Raw genomic sequence first — 26,426 nt, forward strand, 5'->3', positions numbered from 1 at the left:
TCAGGCAGAGCAGAGTAAGAGGAGGGGGGAAACAAAGGGCTTTGATGCAGGAAGAGAGACGGAGAAAAAAAAAGCGAGAGATACTTGCAGTAAATGATGTTTTGGAACTCAGCCGAAGTCCTCCCCTCAGTTCAAAGCGTTCATTTGTGGTAAATCATCATGTAGGGTTGAAGCAGATACTTTAAGATTAAAGAAAGAAAAGAAAGTCCGAGGTAGAAAATGGCAGTCGTCCTCTGGACCTGGAACGCTGACAGCCTATAATCCAGGGAGATATACTCCCTAAAGGATTGGAGACGGCCCCAAGAACTTCCTGGGTAGAAAGGTGAGGTGAGGTTTGCGTACCCCTCCTCTTTTCTGCCAATTGCTTGCACAATTGACCCCTGTCAGGCTTCAGAGATAGCAGAGCAGATGCCCTGCCACCCTCTCAGGACGACATCTTTAGCCACACCCCATATATTACATTTTTTTTGTCTCTGGATAAATCTGCTTGTATTAATATCCAAGTCTTCTGATAATAATTTTTTTAAAGGTAACAATTTTGCCTTGTCACCTTTATCCCCAAATGTCTAATATGATCAGTTGCTCGTGTGCATTCTGCATTCTTTGTGATATCTTCTAGTTGCATTAAAATCTGTCATTTTTAAAATCTTCTATTAATTTTATATCCTGAAAGGGATCCAAATTCTTCAATATGTTCCATTAGATATGATAATGATATTTGTGGGTCCAAAACTATTAAAACTATAGCATCTGCATAGCTTTTTGTTTTAAATTCTATGACATCCATTTTTATTCCTTTAATCGTTTTATCTTTTCTTATATTTATTGCTAAAATCTCTAGGATAGTAAATTGTCAGGAGACAGCCATGACATGTTACTTTTTCAGTCAATATTGTTTCTATTAATTGTCCTTTATTAAAATCTTTGCTTACTTGTTCAAATATCTGGCTTGTATCCAGTTCCAGAATTCCGCTCCATATTCTGAAGCACATTCAATTAAAAAAGGCCAAGTTGCCACCTTTTCTGCATCTAAAAACAGAAATCTTCCTTGCTTGTTTTTTCTTAGTCACAAGTTTGATTGCATCTATTATTAGTTGAATATTCGTTTTCATGCATCTTTTTGGTACAAAGACAGTTTGGTCAGTATATATTGTCTGGGAAATATTTTTAAAAATTTTCTGCCATTACTGTAGCCAGAGTTTTATAATTTACATGCAGTCTGTATGACACTGGAAACATTGCTTCAGTGCCTTGTTTATCTGTTAACATTATATACATCTCTTGCCAAGTCGGAAGTATTATCTTTCCTTCTTCTATCTTATACATTACATTTTGTACTGGTATCATTAATATTTCTTCAAAATATTTATAATACATTGCTGTTAACCCTTCTGGATCTGTTGTTTGTCCTTTTTCGTATTTCTTATTGCCTGATAAATATCCTGGATTGTTGATTTAGAATTTTTCTATGCTTGGCTGTAAACTAAATTTGAAATATCTTTTAAATATTCTCTTATTTCATTTTATGAAACCAAATTCTTTTTGTAAAATCCTGAAAGAACAATAACAAATTGTTCTTGTATTTATATTTCTACGTATGTAATTTGATCCTCTTACTTTATAGATGATATTGCTCCTTTTTCTCCATCCCTAAACAACAGGCCAGATGTGTTTGCATGTTTAAGAAATTTTAATTTTTTCTATAGCTCTTCAATCACTAGCAGATCTAATTGATTTTTACTTGATTAATTGCTTATAATACAACTCTTTATTTTTTTCGGTTAATCTCTTCTGTTTTTTTCTTTTCTTGGTGGCAATTGCCAATAGGGTTCCTCTAATGGCAGCTTTGTTTGATTCCCAAACTAGAGTTGGTAAAATTCCTTCTGCATTATTTATTTGGAAGAATTCATCCAAATCTTTTTTACATTTATTTATTATATCATGTTGTAATGAAAGAATGTGATTTAATCAACTTCATCTTGTTTTTCTATTCTATTACCAAGTTATATTCTACAAATATTTTCAGTTTCTTCTCAGCTTTGTCTAAATTCAGTGTTAAACATTTGATATCTAACACACATTTATTCTTGAATATGTTTGATGTAAAATCTCGATCTTTTGGATGTTTAATTCTCCAAGCATCTTAAGTTCAAAATTTCCATTCATGTCTACAAAAATCTTTATATCTTCATCTTGGAGTTCAAATATATTTTGAAAAATATCAAAAAATTGGTGCATATATTGTCTCTAACATATATGCACCTTGCCTTTTGAGAGCCTAATTTTTAGAATTTGACATCTTCCCTCTTGGTCTCTTAATTCTCGTTGTGGATTAGTTAGATAAATGGCTACTCCACACTTTTTATTTTGAGCTGAAGCAAGATATACTTTACCTGTTTTATTTTTGTTTAAGAGATTGTCATGTATCTTCTTTAAATGGGTTTCCTATAAACATAAAATATCAGCCTTTGCTTTTTAGATTGATAGAAAAAAAATAATTTCATAGGAGAATTTAGTCCATTGACGTTTACGGATACTATTTTTAATTTATCCATTTTGTTCTGATGTTGACGCCTCTTTTGTTCTCCTGAGCTTTTAGATGGGCTTTGCTTTTTGTTCCTCAGAGATTCTCCTCAATTTATTTTATGCGAGTTCTCCACTTGCAGTTCTTCAGCCAGTAATTTTGCTTGTTCTGTTTTGATTGCTTTTCTATCTTTGGGTACATATACCTCTATCACAAATTGTGTCTTTCAGTGGTATCTTATTTTCTTGTATTATCATATAATCTTGATGTAATTGCTGAAAGCTGTTTTCCTAGTTTTGGTTGCCAAAATCTTCTGGTATGCCTGTAAAACAAACCTTAGGGTACCGGTTACCGAGGATTGTCTTTCTAGATACATTTCACTTTTTTGGTTCGTTTAATGCTTGACATTTCGTGTCCTTGATTTTACACCCCCCCTCCCAAAAAAAGCTTAGTGCAAGCTAGATATGGGCAGGGCTCTGTGCATTTACCTGAACAGAACAGGTATTCTGCATTCTGCATTCAGAATTTCAGACATCTTATGCGTCTCACACAGCAGCCAAAATCTGGGGGAAATGGTCACAAAATCCACTATAGCATTCTGGATTAAACAGTGCATAATTAAGGCATATGAAGCATGTGGCTTGTTATCACCCATCAAGATAACGATACTCTCAGTGGCCCATTATGCACGGGCCATAAGGCCCGCACTGGCAGCAGCAACACTTCGGTTAAAATCACCGAGAACGCATGCTGCTGCCGTGAGTGTAGGCGCCTCCCGGCCCAGGGCTCCGGAAGACCCGCATTAAGTGAACGCAGGATCTTCCGGAGCTTCCCGGGTAAGCTGGGGCTGCGGTGGCCCGGCGCTGTGCATAATCAGGCTTGTTAGGCCGCCCAGCCTCGACCTGCGGTGTCCCTTAAGAGACACCTCTCACCCCTGCGGGCTCCATGGCGACATGTAGCTGGCAGGGGGGATCCCCTGCCCGCTCCCGCCCGCACCACTGCACTTACCTCGGCCGGGCCTCCTAGCCCTGGCGTAAAGCACGCATGCGCATGCTACGCTGGGGCAACCCAGCATGCCCCACTCATGTGCGTTCACAGGAAACGGCGAGACATTGTGCCCCGCCAAAACGGCACGGCGCCAGCACACGGAATCTGGCACCGTGCATAAAGGGCCAATGAGAAAAACTACAGATTTCTGCACAAGAGCAGCAGTTGGGGAGATTTGCAGAGCTGGCCTCCTTTCCTACCTTTGTCAAACAGTATTGAATCAACCAAACAACCTCAGCAGAAGCAGCCTCCAGCCAAAAGATCCTGCAGAAGGCGATGGAACTGTAAATCACAGGGAAGACCCACTCAGAGGTACAGCTTGGGTGAAGTGAACCAACTTGAATGACTTCCCCCACTGAAGGAGAATGAAATATCAACACTTAACTGAAGATTTCTTCTTTTCAGTGAGGTGAAGTCATCCAGTTCCCACCCAAAAAGAAAAAAAAAAAAAAGAAAAGATACACACAAAAAGCATACACAGCAGGGCTTGGATACCACTGGAGGATCCGCCTAAGGTCTCTCCAATAGGGAGGCATGCAAAATTTGTATAGTACTACATGAGCAAACGGAGGCATGACCTAAGTAATTTGAATGATTTTGCCCCATGAAAAGAAGAAACTTTTAGGTAAGTTCCAATGTTTCATTGTCAACTGAGTGCACTACGATAAATTTCTGATCAGTTCTGATAAATAGAATGTAATGAGGTACATTATTTCCTTGTAAACCATTTGAGTTCAGTGCGGGATATAGATCCAATCCAGCCTCTTCTCTGCTTGCTTTCAGTCTTTGCCTTGGAGATGGTCTCAAACTCTTTTACAGAGTTTTGTGTGGAAGGCACAGAAAAGGTGGTCTTAGTATCATAATAGGCATCCTGCCTGGGATTTTTATGCTTCTTTAAGTGAGCTGCAATAGCTGTAGAGCCAAGGATTCTATCCAAGGCCAGTACTTCCATAACATATCTTCTATGTCAGAGGTCCCCAACCCCCGGTCCGGAGACCGGTACCGGTCTGTGGATCAGTCGGTACTGGGTCACGGCTCCTCCTCGTCCTCCTCCCCAGCTGCTGCCTCAGGGGCTGCCCTGCCACTCTGCTGCCAGCTCACTTTTGGTGCTCTCCAGTAGCCACCATGGCTGGGACTCTCCCTCGGTGTGGCACTGCGCAGCTGCTGCTGGCCGCGCCCCCCAGCGAGCAGCGGGAAGTCAGGGGCACCGGCGGGAAAGCAAGTGATCTTAACATGTCTTCGAGGTACACTAGTATGGAGTTGTTATCATCTTAAGTCTCTCCAACAAAACTTGAGGACTGCTGTTTCAGTTATTTTGTAAGACTCTGCATTTGCAAAAAATGTGTCTGCTTAGTCTTCCAGTTTCTTTAAAAATGCACTGCTGCAATGTATACATTCCTGAAATTAGATTCTATCAAAATGAATTGGATTTTTTTCCCATAATGGTGTGAGACATGCCAGTTATTTTCCAGATACTTATTTGAATTCCATTTTTGCTTTCTTTCATATAGTTTAACTTTTAAAGTCTTGCACTTTTAGTGTATGTTGTCATGGATTGTTCTATTTAAGTATCTGAGATAAACCAACTTTTAAAAACCACTCCATCTATCCTTTAGGACAGGGGTAGTCAACCTGTGGTCCTGCAGATGTCCATGGACTACAATTCTCATGGGAATTGTAGTCCATGAACATCTGGAGGACCACAGGTTTGACTACCCCTGCTTTAGGAGACCAAATTTTTGAAGGTTGGTTTTTTGATTGATTTTGCAGTTACGTGATGCATGCAGTTAAATTTTAAAACGTCTACTTCAAGCAACATTTGTCAATGCATATAATAATTGTGTAAGTTGAAATGATCTTTTATTTTCTAATGCAGGCCTTGTATATGATACCTTGATGCTGAAACACCAGTGTACCTGTGGAAACACAAACAGTCACCCAGAGCATGCAGGGAGAATCCAGAGTATTTGGTCACGACTTCAAGAGACAGGTCTTCGTAGCAAGTGTGAGGTAATGGATGGCCTGATAAAAAGGGGAGAGGGTAAAAAGGTTCTTGTACAGTAGGGAGATACAAGTAGAAAGAGGCCAGAGATGCCATTCATAAAATTCTGAACGACATCATTTTGGACTGCATGTGAGAGATTGTGTTTGAATGCTTCTCTACATTAGAGGCTTTATCTTGTTGCAGTAGGATCTGAGTTACAAACGGACTTGGGAGAAACCAAAGTCAACAATGTCTTTTCCCAAAGCGTGGCTTTTCACCAGGATACTTCCTGAAGAAGTCACGGCTTCTTAATCAGGATACTTGAACAGACTGCTCCTTGGGTTTGAACCACTGTTAAATGGCACAAGTGCCAACATTATGAGATTCTACAAGATACATTATGTGATTCTACAAGATACATGAAGCAAAGCTTGTGTTCATCACTATAAATCATTTTGGTCTCACATTTGTGGCTCACTGATATGAGAACTGCCTTTTACGGACAAGATTATCTCTTTGTATGTTGCATTCTTAAATGTAGATCTAGTTGTGCTAGTATGAAATTTTTGTAAAAAATTTAATTTTCATACAAAATCATAACTTGCAGTTCAAATTGCTTTAGTTAATCTCTTATTCAAACCAACAAGATAGTGAAAGTACAACTAAACTTGGGAAGTTTCCATGGGAGAGCGGAGATTTGATACTGTAATCAGTATACCATAACTGACAATTCCTGTACACTACAAAGCCATCTAGACTGGTTGATTCAATAAATTGATCTAGTGTTTGATTCCACCTCATTCCAGGGCGATATCATTAAGTAAAAACCAGGAAAATTAAGTTTAAATTGATTTTTTTTTAAATTAAGATTATTAATGCCCAGGGAAATGCTGATTGCCACTTTGGGGCTGGAAGGCAAATTTCTTCCAGGCCAGACTGGCCAGGGATTCTGGGTTTTCATCTTGTAGAAAGCCTTTTTTGCTGAAAATCAATTCCAAGCCCTTGGTAAAAAATTTGTGGCACTTTCCACATTCTCTGGATTGGTGGGTGAAACCTGGAGTCTGTCCCATGTATAGCCAAATCAGTTTTTCCTGGTTTGTTTCTAAAAACATTTTCAAACTGATGCATGATCGAAAGAAATCTCTCCCTCTCTTGAACTGACACACCTTTAGACCTCTTCAGGTTCTCCCACTGCACCTGTTCAGAAAAGGGAACTAGCACATCCACCAAGCATTACTTCATCTCTTCCTCTGTCTGTACTGCCATTCTTTACTATGTTCAGCTCCATCTAGGGTTGGGCTCCTGAATACACTAGGCTCCTCAAGAGCAAGGATTTAGCATGCCGTGGCTTGTTGGGATCTGGAGCACAACAGTAGTGACCTTGTAAAACAGTTAATCCAGAAACATTCTCTTCCTCATCCTCAGTTTAAATATGCTGAGTGGAAAGGAGCCCCAGCTGTTCTGGAGTCAGCTTTTGGGATTAGTTTGGTTATATTCTAATGAGTCCAGAATCCCATAGGAGACTGGCAGCTAAAGCAGATGCCTGGCTCGCAGGCCGTGGCACAGGCAGCTAGCCTGGCACTGTGTCCACTCTTGGTTGCATATATGTGAGCCTTCTGCCTCTGCTGTTCCTGCCAAGTGTGGGAGAATCATGGACAGTAGTGGTCTGGGCCTTGATCCAGCATGGCTAACATGTAGCTGTCCCAGAATTTGGGAGAGTAACTGGAGGTTCTGATGGTGGAGCTTCAGTATGAAGAAGAAGAGTTGGTTCTTATATGCTGCATTTCTCTACCAGAGGGAGTCTCAAGGTGGCTTACAATCACTTTCCCTTTCCTCTCCCCACAACAGACACCCTGTGAGGGAGGTGAGACTGAGAGAGCCCTGATATTACTGCTCGGTCAGTACAGCTTTATCAGTGCTGTGGCGAGCCCAAGGTCACCCAGCTGGCTATATGTGGAGGAGTAGGGAATCAAAGCTGGCTTGCCAAATTAGGTCAACTCTCCTAACCACTACAGCAAGCTGGGTCCCTGAGATTGCCCTTGGACCTGGTGGGTCAGCATCAAGGTAGTTACAGTGCAGTGATCTCCTTGGCTTAACTCCTTTTCCTCAGGCAACTTTTCTCAGTCTCCTTCTCTGAAGATTCCAAGTTTTAGTCCATGGACCACCCTGCAGGGGCCATAACTATTAAAAAAGGAGTTTAGCATATTTACATGGATCACCTTAGGTTTCTTTCCATTTCTGTTGAAACCATTCCATTGAAACAATGCAATGAGGTGATTCTCAGGCTACGTCCTACGTAAGTCCTTATCATTCATTTCAGTGTTCCATTAAACTTGTAATTCAGTCTATTCGATTGGGTGTGACAGGCCATATATCCTAAATGCTTGACACCACAACATTTAGATCAAGTCTGATAACAAATTGTGTCCCCTCTCTGTCAAAATCCCTTCAGCCACCCCTGGGGCATCTGCTGAAGCCAGGGCAGCTGCCTCAAATGTCTTGTAGCATGGTCTACCAAAATCAAGATGAAGTGCTTCCATTTCTGCATGGGCATTTGAAAAGGACCCAAAATATTTCTTCCTCTTTGCTGGAGAGCTTCATCAATGATGGGGAGTGATTACAAAGGTACCTGAGCCTGGCAACAGCTCTTATCCTCACACTTATGTGTCTCACAGGTCTTGCAATACTCTAACCTTCTGAGTCAAGTTGAGCCAATAACAGTTCAGCAACAATCTCTGTCTAGTTCACTTGTTCCCTAATTGTCCAGCACAAGGCACATCATGAGCCATTAGCTTCACTCAGAGAATGACAAAGTATTTAAGTGATTTACAGGACACTTGCCTTCTGTTAGGTAGTCATAGCCTATACAATCTGCCTTAAATCTATGCATGCTTGTTTCTTAAGGGTCATTGAATTCTACCTGCCTGGCAAAGTGGCTGTACACTTTGGTTTGCAGGTTCTCTTTCCAGAATTCATCCCCCATCTCTCCGTCACCTGATTTTAGCTTTTCTAAGCGAACACTTGTGCTATATTCCAAAAGCTCTTTGGAATCCTTACTCCTTTCCTCTCTCGCATCAGCCTGTCTTCTGTTTTCCAGAGACACTTCCTCCTCCCTGGCTGAGCTACTGATACTGTACAGATCAGTTTCCCAATCTGGAGGAGTAACACTTACTTGCTAGGACTGGGTGGAGTCAGTCCCCTTCCTCTTGGGATAACCCCTCTCTCTCATTCTGGGATGGGGTGGCCTTCACCCTACCAGGTAACATGAGCCATATCCTCCTTTTGGACAGGTTGGCTATTTCTCAGTAGAAACAGCTCCCTCCTCCTACCCTACCTGGCTTGTTGAACAGCAATAAACTAATTAAATCCAAAGATATCTCATCCAGTGATCATCGACAGTTGTTTGTTTATAATCAACCCTACATCTTTTAGGATGCTACATCCCCTCCATTCCATGGGCATGCAAGCTATTGAAACTGAGATAAGAAGAAGAATACCACTTTTTCTCTACTTGAAGGAGTCTCAAAGCGGCTTACATTCACCTCCCCTTTCCTCTCCCCACAACAGAAACCCTGTGAGGTGGGTGAGGCTGAGACAGCTTTATCAGGGCTGTGGTGAGCCCAAGGTCACCCAGCTGGCTGCATGTGGGGGAACGGGGAATCAAATTCAGCTCGCCAGATTAGAAGTCCGCACTCCTAACCGCTACACCAAGCTGGCTTCTGTACCCCCCTCCCCCTCATATCTTAAGAATCTCTGGCACTACTATATCAGTATCAGTCTTCAAGTCAGAGTACAAAGGGGAGCCCAGGCTCTTTTACCTCCATCTCCTCTCTATTGAGTTTCAGCAGATCAGCAAATTCTGCCTCTTCCTGCACATCTTTTAGCTTTTTATCTTTTCACTCCTTGGTTAGACAGTATTAAAAGGAATCCAACACAAATAGTTGTAAGAGCTCTTTGTGTGTTTCATAACATTTTCACTGAATATTCGTTGCATGCTTTTTCCTGTTGTGGGCAGAACACACAGAACTAGTTGTGGAAGTGACTGGATCTTTTGAAACAGTCTCTTTTTAATCTTCATGCTTAATTCCCACATTACACTGGCGCAAGCTTTTGTATTCTGCTGCTGATTCACCCTTTATTAAATTAGGAAGGTCTTTCATGTAATTATCTTTTAGTGGTGAAAAGTGCCACCAAGTCACAAGTGACTTACGGCAACCTCATAGGATTTTCAAGACAAGAGACACTGAGAGGTAGTTTGCCATTGCTTGCCTCTATGTCCCGACTCTGGTATTCCTTAGACTGTGGTATTCCCATACAAATATTAGGCTTGGCCAGCCATATTTAGCTTCCGAAATTGGATGGGATCAGGTTAGCCTGGGCTGACCAGGTCAGGATAATCATCTTTTTAACAGTCCCCTGTTGTTGGCCCACCATAGTAACTGGTTCTTCACTGTACGGGACAGGATGTTGGACTAGGTGGACGATGCAGGGCTTTTCTAATTTTCCCCTCAAGCCACATTTCAGTCAAGTAAGCCAAGCACACATTGTCTTTATCTTACCATATCAGTCAAATATTATAGAAATCTTATTTTTTTTAGACACCTGGCATTGTACCATACCAGCTACCCACAATTCCCCAGATGGGATGGAAATAATTTATTTTAGAATATTTGTATGCTTCCTCTCCACGATCCTCCCTGAGGCTGTTTCCAAAGGAATAAATATAGAAATATATAAATCATAAAAACAGACCATAGACAGTATAAAACAGTTTCCAGGAGAAAATACTGTTTAAAAAATTAACCCCTTAACGAAAAACATGGGTTAATTACCAAGCCTCAACTGAAGGCCTGGTGGAACGATTCTGATTTGCATACACACATTCATTGAGATTTGAGTCTCTTTGAGATTTCCATCATCAGGCCTCACCGATGTGACGAGCACTACCCCATCTCAGTATTCACAGATAATCCCAAAAATGTGTAGTTAGTTCTATGAAGGAGCATTCCACCTTTTTAGCCTGAAGATAAAAAAAGATAAAATATTTTATATCAATTGTCTGAAAGTTAGACTTATGACCACATTTTGCATTTTCTCCTTTCTTTTTGGCTACTATATAATTAAAGCAAATGTAATTTCATTCCTTCAATTTCTCCTGTAGTGTATCCGTGGAAGAAAAGCAACACTAGAAGAGCTACAGACTGTTCATTCAGAAGCTCACGCGTTGCTTTATGGTACCAATCCTCTGAACAGACAGAAATTGGATAGCAAGAAACTATTAGGTACGTAATGGAATTGAGTGTTCTTTAACAGTTCATCAACCTGTGTAGTTTGAAATGTAGGTAAATAGGATTTACTGATGGTGTACTCTTCTCTATCTCGGTTGCAATTCAAAATGCTACATATTCCGTGTGCACATAAGCTGCCAGTGGGAACAGTCAGTTTGATGCCTATCTGTTTAGGGGAGCTGTACTGACATAATGGGGTGCTTGTTTAGAGCTTCCACACCCTGCAGGGAGCCCCTTCATATAACTCTTTTTCCATAATTAAACTGGGTATAAAAAACTAAGCACCAACAAGCTATTTTAATGTAACATACACCAGCAGTCAAAGAACAAACTGAGAAAGGCAGAAGATGATTGTCCTGAAAACCATGAAAAGTAAACATTTTATTAAGTTTAATAATATGTTTATAGATCTGAAAGCTAAAATATCTTATTGTTAACAGTCATTAGTAGATCTCATGCTACTAAGAATCGCTCACATTAGTTTTTCTAGATAAGTCTCATAATTTAGATAGAATAACAGGAACATTTTCAAAGAATTATAACACTATTTAAAGGTTGTTGCATAGCTCTAGAAATTGGAAGGCTTATGTGGGGATCTTGGCTGTAATATTAGGATGCTTCTTACAGCCCATTCCTATTCATTTACTCACAATGAAATCCATTGGGGCTTATTTACAAGTGCAGTCCAGTCTTCATATTAACTTGGAAATAAATCCAATTATATTAATGTGTTAATCAGTTATTTTTTAAAAAAAAAACATAATATAATTTGTGCTTGATGTAGTTTTAGAAATAACTAATGTCTTCATAGTGACCTTTCTGCTTTTTTAATGAGTTGACTTATGAGACATTTGAATTAATTCTGCATGAGATGATTTTAATGACACACATAATACAGTTGGTAACAAAAGGCTGACATTTCAACAATTGTCAAAGGAAATTCGAATATTTCTGTTACAATCATTTTTAGATCAGATTTGGGCTAAATTTTCCATGTCCTCTTCAAAGGCAATAGAAATCAGTGCTACTAGAGTACTATTGGAGAAGGTAAATTAGTAAAATGTAAAAAAAAAAGATAGCAACAATTGATCAATTTTCTTTAAATGCTGTATATTTTCATATATTGCCAAATATTATGGAATGAAGCCATATCATTTATTATCTGGGGGAAAATGAAGTATTTCTATAGTAGGAACTCCTGTATCACAGTATCTTTTTGACCCATTATGCACGGGGGGAATAACGCACATTCGTGGTGGAATGGCGGCGACTAAAATCATGGATAACGCATGGTGCCGGCTGCAACCGGCCGCAGCTTCAGTGCATGCCACCGAAAAAGCTGCGTTAGCGAAACGCGGAAGAAAGCGCAGCTTCCGGGTGACCGGGGCACAACCAGAAGCGGCGCCCGGATCGCTGCATGCATAATCGGTTACTCAGGGTTTTGCCGCCGTTGCGCCCCGTCCCGTGCATAACCAGTGTGCGTCGCGTCTTCCCCCTCCGCGTTTTCCATGTGACTTGAAATCGCCGGTTCGGTGGCCATGCATAATGGGCCTTTCTGGTAGCTGGGAGAACATATTTTTGTTACCAGTTTAGCAAGGAAATCAAAGGCATTTCTTAATAAAAGTTTTATTCTTATGAATTGGTTTCTAATATACTATTCTAAGGCAAACAGAAGGCCTTTTAAAATGTTACTACTTTTGTGTGGCTGCCAGTGAATGTGGTGGGGTGTAATTGGGGACTAAAGGTGTTGGCAATAAAAATGGGGGATTGGATGAAATTGATAAGTTGAAGGGTGGTGTGGTATAAGCAAGAGGCTAATGAGCTCAGAGATATTTATCACACATGCAGTAATAACAGCCATCCACAACAGCTACATACTTCAGTGGACGTATGAAGCTGCAATTCTGCATCCTTAGTAACATTTCATGACTGGATCAGTTCCTTCAGTAGCTAACCTTTAAGATGCAACTTATTGAATGCTAATAGTAAATATTTTCAATTATGTTTTTTAAGAATAGTATGTAACTTTGCTCTGAAGGAATATAATTTTGTAATTTTAATGACATCTACTCTCCTTAACCTCCTGTAGGTTCTCTAACATCAATGTTTGTCAGACTCCCTTGTGGTGGCATTGGCGTAAGTATGTATAAATAATGTTCTGCTTATCTTAAGTGTTTCAGCAGATTTGCACATGTTGATTAGATAATTAATCACTTCTGCACCAGCTGTAACTTCCAAATCAGAGACAAGGGTAAGCCCGCGTAGAGTGAGTTACAGAAGTCTACCCTAGAAGTGATTGTCGCATGGAACACAGTGGCCAGGTGTTGCGGAGCTAGCTAGGGCACCAGTAGCCGTGATTGGCACAGATGGAAAAATACCGTCTGAGCTAACCTGGTGACCTGGGCCTCCATAGAAAATGAGGCATTCAGGATCACACCCAAATTCCTAGCTTGGGGCACAGATGATAGTTGTACCCCGTCCAGACAGGGAAGACGTGCTTCCTGCTCCTTCCCCTTTCGACCCAGCCAAAGGACTGGAGGGGTTGAGTTTCAGGTGACTCTTCCTAATCCATCCAGCCACTGCTTCCAAACAACTGGCAAATGTTTCTGGGGGAGATCCAGCCAGCTGTCCATCATCTGCATACTGATCACCCCCAATCCCATAGCTCTGAACCAACTTGGCCAGAAGGCGCATGTAGATGCTAAATAAAGTGGGGGAGAGCACCGCTCCCTGTGGAGTGCAAAGGAGTCTGATAACTCATCCCCCACGGCAACCCCCTGGGACCTGTTCTCTTGAAAGGCGGTTAGCCACTTAAGGGCCATCCCGCCAATCCCAGTATCAGCGAGGTAGTGAACCAAAAGCTCGTGGTTGACCACATCAAATGTAGCTGACAGATCTAATAACACGAGGATGGCTGACCTGCCTCAGTCCAGTTGGTGTCAGAGATCATCTGTCAGGGTGACCAGCACTGTCTCCACCCCATGGCCAGGACAGAAGCCAGACTGGTATGGATCTAGGGCTGAAGTTTCTTCCAAAAATGCTAGGAGCTGGTCTGTGGCAGCCCTCTCAACTACCTTGCCCAGGAACACAAGATGTGATACTGGGCAGTAACTGGCGGGTCCAATGGGCCCAGTGATGGATTTTTGGAGGGCCCACATCCAGCCCATACGCCCAACAGCTGCACTGGCTACCAGTTGACTACCGGATCAGATCTTTAAGGCCATATGCGGTCTGGGCCCTGAGTATCTGAGAAATTGCCTCTCTACCTATGCCCCCTGCTCTACCAGCGTCAACAAACTGGTGATCTCTGGCCCAGGGAAGCACACTTGTCATTGACCAGAGCCAGGGCTTTCTCAGTCTTGGCCCCCATCTGATGGAATGAGCTCCCAGATGACATCGGGCCCAGCCAGAGCTAAAACAGTTTTGCAAAAAGAAGCTCTTCCACCAAGCTTTCTGCCAAGACAAGTGAAACAAACCATCAACCAGAGCCCAGGGACCCTTCCCACCATCAGGTTTCTAAAAGTAAAATCCAAATCTGACTTCAGGGTCCCCCATCACCTTTCTAGAAACATTTGAAATCCTTCTTACAGGTTCTGTGTTGAAACCTTAATATTATGAAATAGCCCGCGTGAAAGAGGATGGCTATATTTTGCCTTAAAATGCTACTGAGCATTTTTTATCCAACATTACACTGACTGGACATTAATACCAGGAAAGATGCAGGGGTGGCTAATACTGAACTTCACGTTATTCCTCTAAGAGGCCATGTCCATCATCTGCTTGGCAAGGGAGCTTCCTCCCATGGTGATAATAGGATGTTACTGACCTGTGATGGTTGTTCATGGAACAGTGCAGTCCTTGTCAGTCATTTATCTTTGACACCTACTGTATTTGCCGGCGTATAAGACGATTGGGCGTATAAGACGACCCCCCAACATTTCCACTCAAAATATAGTTTGTTACATTACATTACAGTACTATGGGCCACTATGGGCAGCTATGTCTATCCCAACTGAAGTGCACCCGGCGGCGTATAGGACGACCCCCCCCCCCCCCCACTTGGAGGCATTTTTTTCAGGGGGGAAAAGTAGTCTTATATGCCAGCAAATACTGTACTTACAAGTACATAAGTTTAAAAGGTGTGTATATAAAAACATGTTTGGCGGGTGGGCGTGTTGTGTATACTAAACTGAGATTTAATCTGTTCACATGTATCAAACTTAAAGGGCATGCAGTAATCCTTAATGGTTGCTACCAACATTATAGCTGATTCATTGCACAAATCTTGTCGGTCGCTTTCTTTCCCCCTATCTGTGAGCATGGCGACATGCAAATTAAAATGTGGGGGTGGGGGAGGTCTTTAAGAAAACCATGCCCCCATATTGTACCACATATTTCTCTTGGCACTTAATTTCCTTATTTATCCTTCCAATGTGGGAGTTTTTCACAGCAACTAGTGTGAACTGAGGGAAATGAGAGGGCCCCTTCCTACTCAGGTATGTGTGTGTGTGGGAAATGATGAGTAGGAAGTGGAAAGCTTTACATTTGAATATAATCTAGAACAGCTGTCCACAACCCCCAGTTCAAGGTCCGGTACCAGTCCGTAGATCAGTCAGTACCAGGCAGCAGTATTGTCAAGAACTCAAGCTGGTTGCATTTCTTACGAACAACTCGTTTGGTTTTTTTTGGACAGCGTTTTGTCTCGTTTGCTGCAATACTTCCAACTGATTTACTTTGAGGAGTGAAGTATAAACTGGATCTCAGATTTGCACATTTATATGAATGAAACGCCTTATTTATGTTGACATTGTTTAAGTTTGCTCCTTATTTTCCTGCCGCCTGTATTCCAGGGAAGTTAAACCTTAGCCCCAGGAGTTTATTTAGTAAAACATTTGCCTTCAAGGGTTATGCTATCAGAACCTGGTGGTTTGATCATTCAGTGCTACGGTAGTCATGATTCCATTTAAACCCATAAGCTAGCTGCTCTGCCTTTGCTTTATTGTAACTGCGTATTCGTTTTACTTAGGTTGACAGTGATACAATTTGGAATGAAGTACATTCGTCTAGTGCTGCTCGCCTCGCTGTTGGCTGTGTAATAGAGCTTGTTTTTAAAGTGGCGACAGGAGAACTGAAGGTTAGTGCAAGATCATTTCTGGTTTCGTTCTTCTCTTGGTGTGGTTTATGAAGCTGTAGAGTAGCGATCCCCAACCTGTGGGCCGCGGACCATATGTGGTCCTTCGACTAATTGGAGTTGGGCCCCGAAGGACGCCTTCTTCCCCCCACCGGCCCTTTACTGCATCCCCCCCCCCCCGGCCCTTTACAACACACTTCATTGTTGTGGTGTGTCTGTATCTTATTTTGAAGGGATGTTTAAACATTACCATAGCGATCAGAGAGCGCTAGGGCAGTGGTTGAGAGTAGAGGAGTAAACTACCCCCCCCACCGGGCCTCAGTAAAAGGCATTGAGTGGTTCCCGGTGAGTGGTCCCCGGTGATAAAAAGGTTGGGGACCACTGCTGTAGAGGAGCCAAGATTCAGGACACTACTCAGAAATTCTGCTAGGAGTTTCTGTTTTATATCATTTTGCAGTACAATTTTGATGACCGCTACAAGAAATACCGTGACTCAAATTCGTACCAACGCAGTTCACTCACTGTTACAAGGCATGTACCTGGCTACTTCCCCCCCCACACACACACACACACAAAGCCTTGGTTTCTTTAATGCATTCTACTTGGACCTGTCATTGAAGAGTGTTGGAAAATTCCAGTAGGGATTCTAGTTGGGCAGGATCCGAGAGCAGTATAACTTTGATTCATTGATTGCATTTATATTCCGCCCTCCCGTAAAGGTTCAGGGCAGTTCACATAGAACGTAACAGAACAATACATTGAACTCACTGATCATCATAAGTATCAGTATCAGTATTCTTTATTACGGTCGTAAACCAGCAAAGAGATCATCATAATGAATAAATGGCAACAATAATAACAACAATGAACAGAGAAAACCTTCAGCATATAAACAGTCTAACAGGCCCATGGTTGGTATGATCAGTCACATGGGATTGCATTTGCTGTATTCAAAATAATAAGAAGAGAAGAAGTGTTGATTCTTATATGCCACCTTTTCTCTACTCAAAGGAGTCTCAAAGCAGCTTACATTCGCCTTCTCTTTCCTCTCCTCACAACAGACACCCTGTGAGGTGGGTGAGAAAGCCCTGATATTACTGCTCGGTCAGAACAGCTTTATCAGTGCTGTGGGGAGCCCAAGGTCACTCAGCTTCTTCACGTGGGGAGTGCAGAATCAAACCCAGCTCGCCAGATTAGAAGTCTGCACTCCTAACCACTACACCAGACTGGCTCACGTCAATAGTGGCTTGTGGCAAAGTATTTCATTCTTGGGTATTTTAAAGGTAGCAGTGGGATCAAAAAGTCTCACTCTCTGTAAAGGTAAAGGTAAAGGTATCCCCTGTGCAAGCACCGAGTCATGTCTGACCCTTGGGGTGACGCCCTCTAGCGTTTTCTTGGCAGACTCAATACGGGGTGGTTTGCCAGTGCCTTCCCCAGTCATTACCGTTTACCCCCCAGCAAGCTGGGTACTCATTTTACCGACCTCGGAAGGATGGAAGGCTGAGTCAACCTTGAGCCGGCTGCTGGGATTGAACTCCCAGCCTCATGGGCAAAGCTGTCAGACGGCTGCCTTACCACTCTGCGCCACAAGAGGCTCACTCTCTGTACACCCCCCTAATAAATTCATTGGGAGTATACTTCGAGATTTTCACTGGTATAACTGTATCAATGCTGGAGCAGGACATGGGCTGATAAGGACTCGAAGCCTGGCTACTCCTCTTGCACACTCAATTTGCATGCTTCCACTGGGGTTACACCCATGTATAACTTGTTCAGAGAGTGAACTGTGAAGATTTGTGAGCTTTTATCATTTTCCTTGTGATTTCTTTGAGGATAACCGAGATACAAGTGGATGTTATATAACAGTCACTGTAACACAGGCAATTAAATCAGTATTTTAATCTGTATCTGGGGACAGAAATTTGGAAATTACACATTGCCCCCCTGCATATTATATAAAAGAAATCTCTAAATGTGACCATACATTTCTCCAGACTATGATAATCATGCCCTGCAACTCTGGAAAACCTGTGTCTTTATATAGTGTAATAGTTTTTGCTTACCCTTCTCCTCTCTCCAGTGGATTAAAATGTACCTTTTAAGCAAAATGGCAGGATTCTTCCAAAATTATTTCAGCAACTCATTCATTGTATGCTTATTTAGCTTGTTCAAAGTATACATGGGCATTTTCTTCTCTATATGCCACACTATTTTTCTTTTGTTTTGGCAGAATGGATTTGCTATGGTTCGACCTCCAGGCCACCATGCAGAAGAAAGTACGCCTATGTGAGTATTTATTGGATGCAGTGATTGCCTACTTGAATTGTAAGATCCCTGTATGAAAGAAAGCAACATATGTCCTGTCACTGAATTGATTTAAAGACACCGGATTTTGAGGGTTTTGTGATGCTAAATACTTTTTAATGGTGGTGACATGGCCTCTCAGTTTTATACTTATCCCTATACAACAGAAAAGAGGTCTGTGCCAATGTATAATCAGGGAAAAGAAGAAAAAATTCTGCAGTGAGTAAAGAAACTTTATTTCAGTGGAAAATCATGACTTGTTTTGCACACAGCTTCATCAGGGAATCTACAGTATACTCAAAAAATTTTTTAAAGTCAATACCCACTGTCAATGTTAGAGAAGATTAAGAACCAAAGACAAATAATTACTATAAAAACGCAAGCTGACCATGATAAAACTCTTTTATATATACAAACTGTTTGATACCATGCAAATATTTTATCGTTTTCAGATATGAGTACGTAGTTAAAGTTCTTAGATCTCATAGACCTACATATATACTGAGTTGTTTGTACAGGTCATAAGCATAAGATGAATTTATCCTTTCTGCTGACTCCACAGTATGATACTTTAGACACACAGGTTGTATTTCTTTAAATTTATTGGAACTTGAAAGATTAAGGCATTTTTTAAAGACGTTGTATTTAGAGCATTCCATTTAAACTCCTTTCCACACTTGAAGAATGCTTCAGCAAGTAGTGGTCTTCAGTGGAATCTTCGGGACTGGTTCCTTCCCTATACCCCTCAAAGAGCATTAAGATCTGGAAGTCAAAATCTGCCTATGGTCCCCAGTCCCAAAGAGATAAAATTGGCCCAATGAGGCCCAGGGCTTTTTTGGCCCATGCTGGCCTGGTGGAATCCTCTGTCTGAAGAGACCAGGGCCTTCCAGGACCTTCAGCAATTCCAGAGGGCCTGTAAAACAGCTGTTCTGCCAGGCCTAGGGTTGAGGCCATGGTAAGAACATCATGAGATGCTGGCCTTCCTACTCAAAATATCATCACAGGAACCCATCCAAACTATGTGCGCTCCCCAAGGAGATAGAAATAATGAGGGGCATTTTAATGAATTATTTTTATTAATTGTTTTATTGATTATTATATATGATTTGATTTGATTTGATTTGATTTGATTTGATTTGATTTGATTTGATTTGATTTGATTTGATTTGATTTGATTTGATTTGATTTGATTTGATTTGATTTGATTTGATTTGATTTGATTTGATTTGATTGACCGCCGCTCTTGGAAACCAGCTTGCGGCGGTTCACAATATTTCAATACAAATACAGTACATTAAAAACCATTAAAATTCTCCATTAAAACCCCATAAACAATGGCTCAGTCACAATGATGGCGATTAAGAAAAATTGTTTCCAAATATTGTTAACCACCCTGAGCTGACAAGGATAGTATGGTACATGAATACAATATTTATTATTTAACAGCTAGCCTTGAATCTAGTTGTTCTTTCCACTCTGACTTTATGTCTCCAGTCCAGTTCCACCAGTAATACAGGCCTGAAATTAGGACCTTCCTTCAAGAGGGTGTCACTGTGGAACATCTCTTAATGGGAAAGACAATTCCTCAGTAATCCTAATCCTAGTGTTTTATTGCTTAATGCCCATAAAAATATTTCTCTCCCCTTGGAAGACCACTGATTTCTGGCTGCAGTTCAATTTGTAACCACTAAATACATAGACCCTTTGTCTCAGTGATGCCATTTTACATGAAGGATACCACAGACTTTATTAACAAACCAGTTGAAATTGCTAGCATTGTATTGCATGTTCTATAGCCACTCTGATTGGCATCTCTCTTGATACCATTGTTCAACAAACAGAATCACAGTTAGCAATAGAGAATATTTTGAGTAACACACAGCACTGTTACCACCTTCTCATTCTTAGCAGGAATTATTTTTCATTCAGAAACACATTTGTCAGACAAAAGAATATGGCACCGGAGGATGCTAACTAATACATGGGCAAATTTGAGTAGCAAATTTATTCTAGTGATTATTCTTTTATGCAATTTGCCTTATGAATGAGTTTATTAATGGCAAGTAGTAATTATGAAACTTGCGTATATGTTACATATCTGTGAATCATGATTTTATTTTTTAGTATTTTGTATTTTAAACCGCTTGGGGTCCATGTTATATGGAGAAACATGACCTAAATTAAAAATTTAAAAAATGAAGTGATTGCATAGTATTTATGATGTATTCTTAGGAAACCAGGGCCAGGTGCTAGATTTTCATGACTAGTAAGAACAGCAAAATAAGAATATAAAATCTGAATTATTTATGACTAGGCTTCAAAGCCCGTCCATAAGGATGGACCCACAGCCCTTCCCCCCGTCTCCCGCAACCCTCGGAGCTTGCTCCCCCATGAGCTGCCGTCCCCGGCAAGCAACTGGCTTCGGAAGCCTGTGCCAGGCACTGCACTCTCCCGCGACCTGGCCGCCCCGCTCGCCGGCATTCGCACTCCCCTGTGACGCGGCTGCCCCGCTTGCCAGCGTTGCCCTGGCCAATCCACATTTTTGATCCCGGACTCAGCCCACCCCCACCCTCCTTAGCCTTTTATTTATACCACGGAGCGTTATACAGATAAGGAGCAATTACATTTCCTGGATATTAGGGTTAATATCAAGGATATGGAAGAGTTAAATAAAAGAACTACAGATAATAAATACTTTTTAAGATTTGATAACCAGCATCCAGCACTTAAGGAATTTAACAAATGGTCAGTTTCTTATGGAGGAATTTTGCAAGGCTTCCAGAAAGAGGCCCTCATTTTGGAACATAATTTGACCACGAGAGGGTACCCTAAGCGTACATACATACATACATACAGCTATCATATTTCAAGGCTTTATTTCAGAATAGAGATAAGTTGCTTCAAACTGAGAAAAAGCTTCAACTTAAGAGAACGGCGTGCAACTTCTCTTTTGAGCATTTAAAATACTTTCAGTAAGAGTGCATTCAAACACTGAGATTTATTGGATGAAATCCCCAGATGTGACAAAAAGAAAAACCTGTTAGTTCTTCTAAAGCAAAATCTAATCTGAGAGCATGATTTAGTACCTTGCAGTACATCTTTATCCACCAGCATTCAGCCAGTTTTACCGGAAGCCAGCCTATAGAAGGAGGATTTTAGCTGTGGGAACTGCATATAGTTTACCTGTGCCCATTAAGGAATTAAAAAAAATAGATAGAAAACTATGTCTTCAAATATTTTCCCACATTTAATTCCTGACAGGTTGTTTACATCATTGTGCCCTTGCAATCCTTATCCATGTTTCCTCTACATATTTGTGAAACAGCTTGGGGGGTGGAATGTGTCCAGCTGTCCAAGTTCGAATAGGGCCAATCACACATCCTGATTGGCCCTGCCCCTGCAGCTCCTGCCCTCCATCCCTGGACTCAAGCCTCTTTACTCTCAGATATGCCTCAGTACTTGGAGCCAGCAGCAGGTAAGGGGACAGGATCCTGGGCCAAGGGTTGTGGTGGAGGGCCTGCTAACGAGGCTAAGCAGAGCCTGCTAATGAGGACCTCTTAGCCTGCTAAGCAGGGCCTGCTAATGAGGGCCTCTTGGCCTGCTAAGCAGGGCCTGCTAATGAGGGCCTCTTGGCCTGCTAGGCTGGGCCTTCTAACGAGGGCTTCTTGGCCTGCTAGGCTGGGCCTGCTAACGAGGGCTTCTTGGCCTGCTAGGCTGGGCCTGCTAATGATGGCCTCCCGGACTGTTGCCTGCTAAGGAGCTCTGTCCCGGCCCTGCTAACAAGCTGCCTGCCCCACTTGATCCGGCTGCGAGCTGTGGCCCAAAGCCACCTTAAGCAGACTGGCCAGGGGAGGAGACCCTTTCTAGGCCCGTTCTTAGGAACGGGCTTTGAAACTAGTAAAATATATTTGAGAAAATACCAGTCAGGCTTCTGTCCCAGCTAAGGGGTGGAGATAGTGGTGATCGCCTTGGTGGATGATCTCCAGTGCCATTTGGATCAGGGTGGGAAAGCCATACTTGAATTATTTGACCTGTCAGCCAAGTTTGACACGTTCAACCCCAAGTTACTGGCCCACCATCCTGCCAGGGCCGGGACTCAAGGACCAGCCCTTCAATGGCTGTGGTCCTTTTTCTGGAACCGGTCACAGAGGGTGGTATTTGTGGAGCCCGTACGGGTACCACAGGGCGTGATACTCTCCCACATGCTATTTAACATCTTTATGTGCCCTCTAGGATAGCTGGTCCAGAGATGTGGGCTGGATTGCCATCAATATGCAGATGACACCCAGCTCTATCTCCTCATGGACAGCTGCTCAGACTCCCTCCCGGATACATTTGCTGGATATTTGGTAGATGTAGCTGGATGGTTAGAGCAGAGCTGCCCTAAACTCAACCTGTCCAAGACAGAGGTCCTGTGGTTGAGCAGAAAAAGGGTAGGACAGGAAGCGCATCTCCCCACCCTTGGGAGGGGGGCGCAGCTTAACATCTTGCCCACAGCAAGGAACTTGGGGGTGACTCTGGATGCCTCCCAGTTGATGGAGGCTTAGGTCACAGAAGCAGTGTGCACAGCGTTTGACCATCTTTGCCAGATGTGGCTACTGGCGTCCTACCTGTCTGCCGACTGTCTGGCCATAGTGATCCATGCAACGGTCACCTCTAGACTGGACTTCTGTAATTCGCAGGGCTCTTTGCTCTGCGGGTACTTATTTGTAAGTTGTCCCTGGCCCTAGAGAGATACACTTGGCCTCAACCTGGATCAGGGCCTTTTTGGTCCTGGCCCCGACCTGGTGGAATGAACTCCTGGGAGAGCTGAGGGTCATGTTGGAGTTGTCAAAGTTCCGCAGGGCCTGCAAAACGGAGCTCTTCCTCCAAGTCTTCAGTTGAGGCTGGGTCTGTTAAGATCAGTGGCCCCCCTAAACCAACCAACCAACCAACCAACCAACCAACCAACCAACCAACCAACCAACCAACCAACCAACCAACCAACCAACCAACGAAAGAAAGAAAGAAAGAAAGAAAGAAAGAAAGAAAGAAAGAAAGAAAGAAAGAAAGAAAGAAAGAAAGAAAGAAAGAAAGAAAGAAAGAAAGAATCTCAAAATGCATATTGCTAAACACAAAAGAAATATCTCCCACCAAAATCAGGTGCTGCTTTCCAAAATTTCCTTGAACACAATCATAGTCACACAGCCATCATCTTCTGGGCTGTTGAAAAAGTGAGGAGTCTTGACAAGTTTCTATACAGGAAGAAGTAGACTGGATCTTCAGACTTCACATCACAGTTCCTTGGGTTAGACAAGAGTCATTTTTTAACACCTCTTGTGACTATAAATCTTACTTTATATCAGCCTTATTACAGTGAAAATACTCTAAGAGATGGGTTGCTTTGCAGTTGGTCGCATTTCTTTAACTTGGGGGACCTTATTTCAACTTGGAAGTTATGTTTGTGTCAACTTCATACGGTTTATGACTCTGCCAGTACGTATAAACGGCTCAGACTGACTAATATGTAGGCCTGTTATATAATGAACATTATCCCCTTCATCTCTAAGACAAAATAAGGGTCCTGTAAAATAGTTTTATTGTGCTTAGTCACTATTTTTATAGGAATTGTTGCTTTTTAATCATCTGAACATTTATGCTTGGTAATGAAAGATTTTTTAATATGCTTTTTATATGTATTGTTGATGTTGATGCTGAAAATCCCCTGACACAAGCTGTATGCAAAATCCATAGAGATCTTAAAGTGAATTACAAATTTTCTTTCTGTTGCACCATCGTTTTTATTCTCTTCCTTACTTGGGCCTGCCATTTTCATCTGTAAGCATTATGTTCTTGGGGCTTGATGGGTCATTCCCTGGGCTTTTTCCATTTTGCCAGCTAAGAGTTTGCGGCCAAATTCAATTAGGATGAATTCTAGGGTGGAGGTCATTTCTCCTCCCAGGCCATTATTGAAACTGAACTGCAACTAAAACTCATTCCCATCCCTTAAATACTTGATGTTTCCTAGAGGTTTGTGAACATTTGGGAAGTCTCACCTTAGGACCAGGCTTGGGGTACTAACTTTGCTACTCCTTACTTAATAGCTGGCACACCCAAATATGCGAAGAAATATCGGTTATTGACACCGTTCCTCATGCTAGTCAGGCACACACTTGCATAGTAACCAGCTACTCCCACACTGCCATGTGAACTACTAACAAAAGGCTGACCAGAAAGTTTTTAAACAGCAGGAAAACTTTAAATAGCCTTCCCACCCTGTTGGCTGAGATCTAGTATATTACAGCCAGCCATTAGGTTTCTGTTTCTTTAGAAGGAGGGGTTGGGGCAAATGTATAGTTTTTATGCAACGGGGTAGATATCCAAGAACAGTTAACCCAGGCAGAGCAGATTGCTCCATGTGGCTTGGCAGCTGAAAGAGTCTTTCTTTGGAGCTAGCCACTGGAATCAGCTGCCCAAGAAAGCTCCTTTAAATAGCTAAGTCATGGGAACAGGCTATCCCAGCTGCTCAGCTGTTTTTCATCTAAAAGGCTAAGCTCAGGAGCAGCCTGCTGGGCATGGCTCAGCTGTTTAAAGGGGCTTTCTTGGCAGCCTAGCAGCTTCCCATCTGAACAGCAGATCCATGGGGTTGCCTGCTTAGCACCACTCAACTTTTAAAAGGGGCTTTCTTGAGTCACGAGCACTGCCTAAGAAAGCCCCTTTAAACAACTGAGCAGCACAGAGCAAACTGCTCTCATCAGTCATTGGTTTAACGGGGCTTTTTTTGGCAGCTAACCCCAGACTCAGAGCCATTTAAATCCTTGCTTTTTGCTCTCTACACCTCTTCAGCAGGAGCAGAAAGCAGTGGTTTAAATGGGTGATAGCTGAGTGTCAGCTCCCTGCCACCCAACTGTTTCACATGAAGAACCGAAAGAAGGGGTTTAAACTTCTGCTTTCTGCTCTTCGCAAACTGCTACAAACTGCATTTGTGGTGGTTCTTCAGTTGGCTAACACTGTTTCACAAACCAGCCAAAATTCAAGGCGAACTTTAGTTTGTCAGCCAGTTTGTAACCATCCCTAGTTGCACTCCCCCAGGCTCTGAAGAAGCAGGTTCATAGCTTGGCAGTACTGCTGCATCCGGGCTTGCAGTTGTGACTCAAGTCTTCTTCATGGGCTGTAGTGCTTTTATCAGTTTTGGCTGATGCAACAGATTATCAAAAGTGGAATCTGGTAGTGATGCTCTGTGTTGTTATCATGTTCAGGTTTGATTCTCAGCAGAGTCAAATGTTAATGTGTTTTTTATCTTCTGGAAAACATATATCCCATTGTTTTTTCAGGGGTTTCTGTTATTTCAATTCTGTGGCAATTTCAGCAAAGCTTCTCCAGCAAAGACTGAGTGTGAGCAAAATCCTCATAGTGGACTGGGTGAGTGAAACTGCTTTCCAGTATAAGCACAACATATGCTGGAGGGATACAGAAAGACAATCAGAGAGGGAAAATACTTGGTAGTCTTCTTGCCTTTATTTTACTTATAGTCTGCCTTTATTGCTGAGGCTCAAATCGATCAGAGGTTTTTTTAAAATACTATAATTACAGCCTATGACATTCAGTCAATAAGGCAGGACTAAGATTGCAGAATTAGATTACAAATAATGCAGATTAAAGCAAAAAAACAGAATAAAAAGCACCATGTAGGCATGCATCATAGCATGTTTTATGCAACAGGACTAGGATTACAACATGAGAAGACAACAAAAATAGTAAACGGCCTAAGGCAGGGTGTACAGGGTGGAAGTAGTTACAATGGAAGTAGAAAGATAATACCGAATATAATCATAGCAGTAGACTACAATCAGTTTGATTATCTCAGCTGTTCCCATTCTTCTTTCCAAGGCTCGGTCCTGAACTTCGTTTAAAAAATTTAAAAGGAATAGAGGTTATGCATTATGTATAATGTATTTGGCAAGAACATTATTAAGTGACATCTAGTGAGAGGCTGCCAAAATGATACAGGAAGATTCTCAAAACAATATGTCTGAATCACTACCAGAATTACAGAGATCTTCAGGACACACACTCATCCTATTCCCCACTTCAGTGGGCAAAGTACTTGCGAACCTTAAAAGCCATCAAGGGCATTGACAAAAATTGGATGTATTTATTTAGAACTTT

At 42.0% G+C, this 26,426-nt stretch overlaps 1 protein-coding gene across 7 annotated transcripts in view; it reads left to right on the forward strand.

Moving 5' to 3' along the window:
• HDAC4 (histone deacetylase 4) overlaps positions 1–26,426 on the forward strand; it is a 172,294-nt gene that overhangs the window by 116,139 nt on the left and 29,729 nt on the right. For all 7 annotated transcript variants that reach the window (XM_077313311.1, XM_077313338.1, XM_077313330.1 and 4 more), the window contains 6 exons: positions 5,448–5,581; positions 10,717–10,837; positions 12,933–12,979; positions 15,870–15,977; positions 18,205–18,260; positions 25,592–25,679. In XM_077313311.1, the coding sequence (XP_077169426.1) occupies positions 5,448–5,581; positions 10,717–10,837; positions 12,933–12,979; positions 15,870–15,977; positions 18,205–18,260; positions 25,592–25,679 (554 nt within the window). The remainder of the gene's footprint in view (positions 1–5,447; positions 5,582–10,716; positions 10,838–12,932; positions 12,980–15,869; positions 15,978–18,204; positions 18,261–25,591; positions 25,680–26,426) is intronic.

Source organism: Paroedura picta, chromosome 1 (assembly GCF_049243985.1).
Source record: "Paroedura picta isolate Pp20150507F chromosome 1, Ppicta_v3.0, whole genome shotgun sequence".
Lineage (NCBI taxonomy): Eukaryota > Metazoa > Chordata > Lepidosauria > Squamata > Gekkonidae > Paroedura > Paroedura picta.